The sequence below is a fragment of the Stylophora pistillata genome, chromosome 4 (genome assembly GCF_964205215.1).
Source record: "Stylophora pistillata chromosome 4, jaStyPist1.2, whole genome shotgun sequence".
NCBI classification, from domain to species: Eukaryota; Metazoa; Cnidaria; class Anthozoa; order Scleractinia; family Pocilloporidae; genus Stylophora; species Stylophora pistillata.
Genome location: NC_142522.1, coordinates 37,598,452 through 37,610,444, shown reverse-complemented (window position 1 = coordinate 37,610,444; position 11,993 = coordinate 37,598,452). Strand labels below are relative to the sequence as shown.

The following is an 11,993-nucleotide window of genomic DNA, read 5'->3' as shown; positions in this document are numbered from 1 at the left end:
GCTAGATGAAATACGGGGACAAACGTAAGTACCACCGCAAAGTCTACAGAAAAGGAATCAGTCACTACTTAATGACTTTTGCTCGAGTCACGGAGAAATCAAGAATGATGGTAGCCATCTAACTCCGCAGAACAATAAACGCATACCTCAGGCGTTCTACAAAACCAGTACTAAATGATATCCTGCGTTTATGAAATTTCCGGTTGCAAAATTCATCAAATTTTGACGATGCGATCCAAATCTTTCTCTACTTGCACGAGTCAAATTCCCATATTTTCCATTCCTGTATCAAGTTTCGCCTCACAGTCGCTCAATAAATATCTGTAACAAGCCTCGTTATCGTTTCTGTGGATCCCAGTACTTCAAGCCTGAAACACTCGATGCCAAAATGGCTCAACCTCGTTAATAGGTTATGTCTACCGCATTACTTTACGCCAATAAAAAACTGCCACATGGCGTCTATTGTACATTTTCCTGCACGGAAAAACCAAACGGAGTTACTGATTCTGGCTCTTTACGGCCAGAATAATAAGTTGATCCTAAGCAGAGATGTAGAAAAAAATCTTGGCCCTTAAACAATAATTGATTCCAACAACTTTTTCTGCTCCGATGATATATATTCTCAAGTGGGCCAAATGCTCTTTCTGTGCCACACATGAGTAGCCCGAGTACACGCCTGTAGGCGTCTATTTTCCAAGAAGCTTTTCAGTGCTCATACTAAACCAAAAAATATTGAAGTTTCCTGCCACGTACTTGTTTCAGATCTTGCGAGGTGTATGGAGTACCATTCAGAGATTAATCGTGAAAATAATCATGCATTGTTAACCTTGTTTTGTAAAACTCAAATTCCCAGATGCGAGAAACTCAGTCATGAAATATTTTAATGTCGAGACAGGCATTAGCCAGAGGTTAATTTCATCAATTTTTCTTGTCTTCAAACTGAACTTAAGGAACCTGCTCCCGAAATATTTTCCTTGATTTTTATCGGTTAGAATGTGTGTCAGATTTAAATCTCTTCGGCCAGTTAACAATTATTCAGGTGGAAGTGGCTAGTATTGGATATTTACCACCACCGCTAGACACCAACACTAAGGTGTACAGTTGTTTTAGTATAAACTACAACAGTGAGACAATACAGCACAAAAAGACGATATCGACTCATTTATTCCTGCAACGATTACAATATTTTCAGGCGCGAATTCCGCAGGCGTTTCACGGAAGTGAATAAAGAAAGGATATTCGGAGTTTAAGCAGTAAATCAGAGCGTGCCTTCAACACTTTCTATTGTTTTAGTATGCACTAATAAAGTTTAGTGCTTATCTTCTATTACGTATATGAGAACGATCCTTCGCAGTAAAGCACTATTTGAGCAATAGTGAAAATCAGACCTGAAAAAAATTTCAGGCCTGTACGGGATTCGAACCACTGACCTCTGCGATACTAGTGCAGCGCTCTACCAATTGAGCTAACAAGCCAACTGGGAGCAGGCCATCAAATTAATTCGATATAAACCCGTAGATGATAAATCAAACAACAACAAACATATGAAACATATGTGTGAACTGCGGTTATGAGACGTATATGAGAACGATCCTTCGCAGTAAAGCACTATTTGAGCAATAGTGAAAATCAGGCCTGAAAAAAATTTCAGGCCTGTACGGGACTCGAACCACTGACCTCTGTGATACTAGTGCAGCGCTCTACCAATTGAGCTAACAAGCCAACTGGGAGTTTCATATGTTTGTTGTTGTTTGATTTATCATCTACGGGTTTATATCGAATTAATTTGATGGCCTGCTCCCAGTTGGCTTGTTAGCTCAATTGGTAGAGCGCTGCACTAGTATCGCAGAGGTCAGTGGTTCGAGTCCCGTACAGGCCTGAAATTTTTTTTTCAGGCCTGATTTTCACTATTGCTCAAATAGTGCTTTACTGCGAAGGATCGTTCTCATATACGTCTCATAACCGCAGTTCACACATATGTTTCATATGTTTGTTGTTGTTCTCTCCTTACGTAAGGTTTATTGTGAAATAGCCATCGAGTAATGTCTCGACGTATTACAAAATTAGCCAATATTATTAATCGCTAGGATACAACTCCTAAAAGTCTTATCAGTGATATTTATGTCGTCGTCAGCGTGATGGAAATGATTTTTAACCGAGCTGTTGCTCTTTGAAACGATGGAATAAGCGATGAAAAAAACGAGGAAACCCCTGGGTCAAGCGACAGTTTGTTTGAGCATAGTTAGTACTATGGTTTGAGCCGAATCCAAACGTTTTTGAGCTGCCACTTTTTCCTCGAGCTCCTCGGAGGATCTAGAAAGGCAAGATCACGGGAACTGTGGCAGAAACTGTAGACCTATATTCAGTTGTGCATCGCTCCTTAAGCGACCAATGATGAATCGCGTATGAACCGCCGAGAAATAATTCATTGAAGTCTTTTCAGTTTCGTTTAATCGTCTTAAGTGTACCTCTTGCTATTTTCTTGGCTTTGTAATACAAAAGACTCGAAACAGCACGAGATTGAAACGGTGTGCTTAAGCGTTAGATATTATCGGGATACATTAAAGTGATTTAACACCTACATTGCTTATTTATTGTGATCTATGAGAACGAACCAGCATTGAAAATCGGCTCAAAACTAAACCTTTTCTTCTGCGATGCTCAGCAGGTAGCTCGGCTAAAAAACATTTCTATGACGCTGACAACGACTTCTCTCCCTTGAAGAGGACCGGTATGAATCTGAAGAGATCTATTGTTGCATTTCAGACCATATGCTTCCCTGTAAAATGCGGTTTTGACGTTGAATATTTAAGTTTTAGGAATTGGAAATAAGGAAACAGTTGCAGTGTTTCTGATTACAGGAACTTTTTAGCAATCACGCGCTTGCTCGATAAGTGTTCGAAGTCCCGTCCATAAAATCGTTAACCGTCTAAAAACGGTCTCTGGCAAAAATGATTAAAAACTACAAGCTGAATGATAAGCAAGCGATGAGGGAATTTAAATAAAGACGTGAACTGCGAAATAATAAGAATGTAAATTATTATGAATATTTGTTAAAAAGAATGTTGCATTGTCCAGGTAACGGGCAAGAATTGTTATCCGCGTTAGGTGTCACTCTGGTATGCCACGCTTGTAATGTTTTTCTGGTTTTAAAAGTGTCTTTGTCAGTAATTGACGCGTTTTCAAAATCAATGGCGTTTTTGTTGGACCAGGCGTGATTAGCAAGTCTAGAACCTTTGGCTGCAGTTTTGATATTTCTCAGATGTTCCTTTTTTCGGGTATTAAAAGCTCAACTGGTTTCCTCAATATAACTCCATTTTACCCATCGAAGACTGCAGTTCGGGCAGTCGAAAGCTCGTAGTTTTTAATCATTTTTGCCAGAGATCGTTTTTAAATTTCAACTATGTTTCATCCTGGCTGAGGCCCTTCAATATTTTCACGTTAACTATCTCGGTAAGTTTGGTTTTACTCTCCAAATAATTTACCACGAATTGAACGAATGATAAACTTTTGCACTTACTAGATCAAAATCGAAGCCGGAAGAGAAACCATTTTGTTTTTGAGCATAGTTAATAGAGGGCCAAAACGAAAACAAAGAGATACTCCTTTGATGTTCGCCTGGTCTCCTAACCAGTCCCTTCTATTAACTATGTTTTGAGTAAATACGATAATTAGAAGTAGCTACGGCCGGCACAAGGGACGCGGAGACTACTCCGTGAATATTTTTGTGGCGCTTTTGAAAGCACACTTATGTTTACATGTCGTATCGCAGCACAGAAGACCCTTGAGTTGACAGTAAGAACAGTCCAGTGAAAAGCTGACTTCCTGATTCAAACAAGGCATAATGCGCGTCATATTTACTTCACTATGGGTTTCGTTGATCAACTAACAAGGATGAATGTAGAAATTAAAGTTCTGACATTCATTTCACCAGTTTGGCGATAAAGATCGGACAGTTATTTGTATTTTTCACTCTCTTGCTCTGGATATAAATGAAAAAGACAGAAATTTTTACAAAAAATGTTAATGTTTTGCATATTTTCTTTACCTTGAGCTTCTTACAACAACAAACATATGAAACATATGTGTGAACTGCGGTTATGAGACGTATATGAGCACGATCCTTCGCAGTAAAGCACTATTTGAGCAATAGTGAAAATCAGACCTGAAAAAAATTTCAGGCCTGTACGGGATTCGAACCACTGACCTCTGCGATACTAGTGCAGCGCTCTACCAATTGAGCTAACAAGCCAACTGGGAGCAGGCCATCAAATTAATTCGACATAAACCCGTAGATGATAAATCAAACAACAACAAACATATGAAACATATGTGTGAACTGCGGTTATGAGACGTATATGAGCACGATCCTGCGAAGGATAACCGCAGTTCACACATATGTTTCATATGTTTGTTGTTGTTTGATTTATCATCTACGGGTTTATGTCGAATTAATTTGATGGCCTGCTCCCAGTTGGCTTGTTAGCTCAATTGGTAGAGCGCTGCACTAGTATCGCAGAGGTCAGTGGTTCGAATCCCGTACAGGCCTGAAATTTTTTTCAGGTCTGATTTTCACTATTGCTCAAATAGTGCTTTACTGCGAAGGATCGTGCTCATATACGTCTTGAGCTTCTTGTTGATGTCTCGCTATATCCGGCGTCATTTGATAACCATTAACCTCGTTGACAAGCTATTTTAGTAAAATTACTTTCATCCTACAGTGATTCATTCTGCTACGATCTTATTACCCAAGTAAAGTTAATGCGAAACGGTAGGGTCGATGATACTGCAGTTATTATACAATTGTTACGGGAAAAGAGCTGCCAAGGCAATTGGCAAACATGCTTTTCAGAGTTCAGACGACAGACAAAATGAAATTTCTAAAAATTATTTTTTGAAAATGGACCTAAAGATGCCCAATTTCTACCCGACTGGGTTGAGATAACTTTTTCTCGCATTTTGTCTGTAAGACTTAAAATGTCTATGCAACGAAAAACTTTTGTCGCTACATATCCTTTAGCTTTCAAAGACATCTTTGCAGGGAAGTGACATGCTCGAGTAATTAAGGCGCCTCGAAAATCAATTTGAGTAGTTGTGATGCAACGCAAGTAAAGCAGAAACGTGAAACTTTGATTATTAGTGCACTGAAGAAAATTGTTCTGGTCGACGTTTTACAACAAATAATCAATGAGCTTAGGATCCGACGACGGTAGACGTCTGGGACAGCAGACTTGGTCAAGGGGGCTTGGGGAGAGGTCGCCGTTGCAATGGCACGAAAAATAGCCTAAGATAGCGCGCGCGGCAGCGGCTGTACTGGCTTTCCTCTTCGATGTTTAGCAGAGGCAAGGGCTACCTTTAGAAAGCCTCGTAGATTGTTGATCGCAAGTTTCGTTGATGATGACATTTCAGAAGGTGAATTTTTACTGTTGTATGAAGCCAACATTTCTAAGAATCTCTATTATCTCTACCAGATTTACGAACATTTTGACTTGGAAAGACTCGACCGACGTGAGTGCTTGGCAGAATGATTTCGTTACCGAAAAAGGGACATACTAATTCTCGCAGACGTAATGGGGCTGCCTAATTCGTATACACGTGAACAAGGGATTGTATGCGATGGAATTAAAGGCCTTTGTCTTTTCTTGAGAAGATTAGCGTACCTGTGTGGGTACAGTGACCTTTTTAAACACGGGAAAAATTTGAATCACAACAATATGATCAATATAATCTCAACGTAACTTAAACAGAAAGTATTTCCTAATGACGTTTTGGATAGACTTTCACGCGATCCCAGGCGCATGTTGCGTTTCCTTTCCTTGAGGACGGGGTCGAGCTACCGCTTCTCTTTGTTTGTATTTGCCTTCGTTGACGTGAATTTTGCGCTTTCTAGAAATTGAAGCTCTTGCAGGAGTATTAAGAGTTGCCCCAGCGGCTATGGTAACCTCAACAGGGTCAATATCTCTATTATTTTCATTTTCTCCGTCAGACATTTCGGTTTCTAATTGTGATGCCTCGCACGCGCGGGAAGCTCTATTGTTGGAGCGAATGACCACTGGATGCAAGCGCCCGTTAGATAGATAGCTGCTGTCCAGTTTGTGGGCGTACGACATCCTTAGTCTTGACCAGTTTTAATAAATAACCCTTTTGATAAAGACGTTTTTGATGGTTTGTTCATTTTGTAACTACTTGTTGACTCAAAAGTTGCCAAGGAAGGCAAAAGTTGCTCTAGGTTACTGACCGTTGCTCGCAATACAAAAAGTTGCTGAAAACGCTAAAAGTTGCTCAAAAGTTGCCGAGCACAATCTTTTTATGCCTACTTGAGAAAAGACAAATGGAATAATATCATGTCCATCAATTTATGCCCGAACAAGTCTACGAATTTTTCATTGAAATAAAGAGAAACAGTGAGATTGTAAAACTTATTGGGTTGCTTTCCTTGTTAACATCGAGCCAGTACTAATGACGAACTGTTTATGAGAAAAGCAAACGAATAAAGCTAAAATTTCCTCGGACAAATCGTTTATATTTTCTCAGCTATTTTACAGACATCCTCTCATAACAATAAACTTTTAAAAATGGCCAACAATTTTCGCCCAAAGTAAGTTCAAATGGCGTTATTTTGCTAAAGTTTACTCACGTTTTAGGCGCGATGGCAAAATGGCCTCCTCCACACAAGGGGCTTTAAGCAGTCAGGACGGCAACGCCACGGAAGACGTCGATTAAAAAATGAGTTTCTACTTTTAGTTAGAATTTCGAAAATGGCTGCATGTGTTTACCGTCTCATAGGGCGCCAGACCTCAAAATCAACATAACGCATAAAAGTAGCGTTGAGTTCCAAATGTAAAATTGAAATAATTTTCCGCCGCGGTTTCGCTTCGCAGACGACGCAAATTTTGGTGATTTCACGTTGTTGTTTTGCAAAGGACGGCTAAGAAATGTACAAAGTTTTAAAACGCACGTGCTGTGCTATTGTTCTGCCGATTAGATGTATTGTTTTAGATCTACTGTTTTTCCGCTCTCGTTGCCGTAGCCGTCGTGGTTTGCTAAAAGTTCCTGGGCCCGGGACAAGGCAGCTACGGTGGGAAACCTCACAACGACGGCAGCCGGAAGTACCGGCGGGAACTTCACTTCCGCTTGCCGTCCCACATGTCTGCTGTCGATCTTAAGCTCATTATTAAAACATGGAAAGCGACGCGATTAATTTTGTCGTTGTCTCAAACTTGAATAAGCTTGACACAGAAAATTATTTTCATAAAGATCACTTGCGTTACAGCTTGCCCAACTTTGGTAACTCTTTCACAAAAATACGAAAAATCACGTGATATCTGAGAAACCGATTCTACATTTCAAAAGTTGTTTTGCGAAGATTACGAGTTTGAGGATTCGTTTGTCATGAATTCGACGACAAAGCACGGTAGGGACTTAACACTGATATTTGGTCTCTAAATATGTTATTCATTAGCATAGGTCGGTCCGTATTGGGAAAAACTGTGCCCGAGGTCTTGGATACCGCCCGTGGCCTACGGCCTCGGGCAGTAATCAAGACAGAGGGCACAGATTTTCCCAATACGGACCGACCTATGCTAATAAACAACATTTTTATTTTTTTCTAACACAAAACAAAATGATTGCCAAAAGAACCCGAATGATTTAGGGCTACAATTACCATTTTAATTACGGGAAAATCCTCCATGAACTTAACAATTTGTTAGCGAGTGGACGATAAAGAATACAGACGTTATGAAGTTATTCAAATGAAAGAGAAAGCTTTCACCGAAATATTTTTTATTTGTAAATATAACTGTAAAGGCTTCCGAGCAAACTTTGAAACATTTTTTGACAAGTAACTGTCACCATGTAACACCTGTCAATTGAAGGAGAAGAAAGCGTACGCTTTAGAATAAACAGCAATACTGGTGTGACAAACATACACGAATTACATGACAATGCGACGATCTTCTCGTAAAAAAAAACAAACAAACAAAAAAACACTCAGAGATCTTATGGAAAGCATTGTTTATTTCTATGTTTCAGCAAAATCCAGAAATTGCTCTTTAATGCGTTTTATTTTTCTCTCTCTACGACTAAGAACCGACAAAAAAAGTAAACAGCCTTAATTAAATGATTAATTGTTTAAATAAGTGTTAGATTTAATTTTTCTTGTTTTAGTTTTTCTTCAAGATCAGGGCTTGATCTCTATACTGCTTTCTTACATCTGTTCCTAGGAGATCAGTTCGATGCTTTCTTGGATAAAATTGCTGACGAAATAACAAAAGAAGAGTTGGAGGAAATGAAATTTCTCTGTAACGATCAAACCAACAATAATGATTTGCCACGAGGAAAGCTCGATGCCATCAAGAGCCAACGCGAGTTTTTGAGCTTCTTACGCCACCGCGATAAAATCTGCTTAGAAGACGTGTCCTATTTGATAGAGCTTCTGACAGACGTCGGATGCATTAGGCTGGCCACTTCGATTGAGGAACAAGGTAAGATTGTGGCCGACACCCGATCTCGGTCAGAATATATCAATATACTTAAATGAAATGTTAATCGACACATTTGTGGTATTTTTTTGCCTTCATGGGCCGTCTGAAGCGTCTTTTTACAAAATTACTTTTGGCCGGAGGCCGTACAGAGAGGAAACGGAGAAAAGCTTGTGTGGTCTGCCTATAGTTTGAGGAAGCACCTAAAGATGTTTGATTGGATCCTTGGCTACGGTATCAATGTTTACAGTTCGACAAAATATTCTAAAACGTTTTACTCGACTGTGTAAAACGCCTTCTAACTGAGTATATTCTGGTGACACCATCTTCAAAATTTTACCGTTGCCCGAGTTTGTAAATCTCGCGGTTAAGGGCTGGTTGCAATTTATCAACAAACATTTAATAGTGAACTGCTAAAACACTCTTTTACAGAAAGCTAGAAAACGTTACTTTTACTTTTTAAAATGGGAGAAAAGTACCATCATTTATTGGAGTGAACCAATGCGATTCCTGCGGGAGCTTTTGCTATTTTTTGAGAATATCGGGATCGAAGTCTTAACGGTTTATTGTTTACATTTGGCTCAGATGAATTATGCAGGCATAATTTTGGGCATAGCATCCAGCATACTGCCGTGATAGCGACTAAATTTCTTGAGTGAACATAGACGCGTTCGATAACATCTCCAGGACTTTAACGAAGATAAGTGATATTGATTCGTATCTCTTGTTTTGCGCTCAGAATAGAAACAAATAATATTAATTTTGCCGTTTTCTTTTTTTCTTATTTTTATTCTATTATGCGTTTCGTGCGATATCGGTTTTCAAGAGCAATTTAATGCGATATTCCCCCGTCAGGTAATGAATTTTCCTATAGTATATGAGGGTCTGGGGTTCCACGGTTTGGGTTAGACAGGTAGGCCTGTATAGATTGTGATAGTAAAAGTTGCTTATTATGCTACTTACATTGCTCGGATTTTTTTTTTTTTTTTCTTTTTTTTTCAAATTATGCTCAAAATTATGCTCGTCAGTAGGAAATTATGCTACGTTTTCTCAAAATAACTTATTCAGACAAGTCCAAATAATATATTTCTTGTCTATAAAGCAGGATATATTCCTTGTTTTGAGTTGCATACTTGCTCTAAAAAGCAAAAAGATTATCTAAAAAACTTCCGGTGTGCCCAGTTTGGCGTGCCCCCGAACGACTCAGTATCTGCGGTAACATTCGTCCTTTATCATCCAAGACAATGGACCATGGACCGAACTTGAAAATAAACAATCCTAGACCAAACGAGTCATCACTCTGGTAATGTTCCCTTCACCAAAAATCTTAGATATATGCTGATTATGCTACTACTGCTACTTTTAGAGAAAGAACAAAAATTATGCTCGTTTTTTTAAATCGAGTTTCCATCTGGAAACTCGATTTTTCTCTTCTATTAAAAATTGTTTATTTCATCTTTTTTAAAATCGTCAACAATTATTTGGGATCTTATGTTTTTAGGGTTTCATTGGTTTATCGACTTCCGTTCTTGTATCTGTTCAAACTCTTTTTTTTTTTTGTTTTTTGTATTTCAGCGAAAGTTCAACCTCAAAACCTTCCATGTTTAACCCTTCACTTTGTTGGCAGAGACGCGGAGGTAAAACAAATCATAACGAAACTACAGACTTCTCGTATGGTTGTTCTTCTTTCTATTCCAGGAATGGGGAAGACTGAATTGGGAGTCCGTGTAAGTCACTTGTTAAAGCAAGAGGGTGACCAGTTTGTTACACATATTCGAGTAGAGAGTCATCATCGGGGACTCGTAGACGTCTGCAGTGAAATTCTTGGTCGAATAAGTAGTCGTACCTGGTCGCAAAACGCTGATTTTGTGTCCCTTGCGAAGCGTAAACTATCGGAGCGAAATATCCCAACTGTCATTGTACTAGACAATACAGAGAATATACAGGATGACGCATTTGAAAAATTCGCTGAATGGCTGGTGAAATTTGCGCCGAATGTAAAGTTAATAATCACTACTCGAAAAGATATTGAATTCAGGTCGGCAGACGTTTATAAGTTTCCACTCAAACCTTTGGATCCTGACTCGTCTGCTGAACTGCTCCGGAGTTTAGTTGATGACTGTAACGAGGTACACTCCAAGGAACTGGCTGAACTTTGTGGTGGGATACCACTCCTTCTTGTGACTTACTCTGAATTTCTGAATAATGGTTTTAGTCCCGAGAGATTAATCCGATACCTTAGGAATAATCCCATACAACTTATCAAGACTAGTGCGAATGAGGTTTATAACACGTTGAAAGTGTTCTTTACGAATTTTTCCGCTGAAATCAAAAAGAATCTTGTCCTTCTTTCTGTTTTCCCGTCGGGGTTCTCAGCTGAGGACATTCAGTTTCTTTTTGAAGATCCTTTACACTGTGATTTAGTGAAGACTAGGATGGTCAAGTGTGCTCTCCTTCAGAGGGACGTCGACGAAAAGGTGAGGATACATCCTTTGGTCCAAGCCTACTTCCGGAAAGAGAAAGAATCTCTAGGCATGGGTGAATTATGGCACGCCACTCAGCGCAAATTCAACCATCATTACCTTGATCTGCTAAGAGTCTTGAGTAGAGAGTTTATCAGCAAAGATTCAGCTTTGCTTGCCATCCATAAGTTTCGACAGCAGAAAGCGAATATCATGGAAGCGTTAAAGAATTGTCTCGAAGACTCTAGTCATTCAGATGACAAAAATTTCGTTCTAGACGTCGTTAATAGTACAGAAGTGCTGGATTTTGTGGCAAAAGTTCTGACTCTCCCTAAAGAGCGCACAATGCTATACCAGAAATGCTGTGATATTGCTAAAGCGTCCGGCGATAAGAAGAAACATGCAGAGAGCTTGAATTCACTCGGATTCCGTCGTCTCTGTGACGTGTCTCACAGCAAAGACAGCCCAGAAGAAAACCAAGCCACCCTTGCAAAGTTTCAGGAAGCATATGACATACGCAGCACATTGCCAGAAGAGGAACAAAAGTCCCAAACGCATGCGCACACCGCCAGTAAGCTCGGGGTATGTTTTGTACTGCAGGTGAGAAAATAGTAAGCATAAAAGAGGACGGTGCGTCGTCTTTTTTTGTTTGATTTTCCTTCTTTTCTTTTTCTTCTTATCTTTTCCATTCTAATCTGTAGGGCTCACGAGAGTCGAAGGCTAAGACGTAGTTTGTAAGCTCTCCTCGTGTACCGAAGTTTGTAGAAAATCTAAAGAAACTTCATGGATGCAAATGGGCTAGTCTTTTCAATCCTCACGAGGTACCACTTGCGCTAGGATAGAATGAACCCAGATATTTACAGGAGTGATTTATCTTGCAGGGAGATCAGGAAAAAGGACAAAAGCTCATACAGGAAGGAATTTCAATAAGAGAGTGTTTGAGTGACCTTTTGTACGTTGCTGCTGGATACTGTGACCTTGGAAGTAAGTACCTATTTGGATTATACTCCTTATAACTCCCGGGTCCGCATATCCTTGTAGTAGACTG

At 39.5% G+C, this 11,993-nt stretch overlaps 1 protein-coding gene across 2 annotated transcripts in view; it reads left to right on the top strand.

The window, feature by feature from the left end:
* The first annotated feature begins 7,195 nt into the window (after window positions 1-7,195).
* Window positions 7,196-11,993, top strand: part of LOC148733588 (uncharacterized) — an 8,179-nt gene continuing 3,381 nt past the window's right edge. The window contains exons 1-4 of one of the 2 annotated variants that reach the window (XM_088756121.1): window positions 7,196-7,414; window positions 8,226-8,486; window positions 10,059-11,527; window positions 11,827-11,929. In XM_088756121.1, the coding sequence (XP_088612247.1) occupies window positions 7,393-7,414; window positions 8,226-8,486; window positions 10,059-11,527; window positions 11,827-11,929 (1,855 nt within the window). In that variant the 5' untranslated portion in view covers window positions 7,196-7,392. Of the gene's footprint in view, window positions 7,415-8,225; window positions 8,487-10,058; window positions 11,546-11,826; window positions 11,930-11,993 lie in introns of both variants that reach the window. The other variant, XM_088756120.1, reaches the window with a different exon arrangement.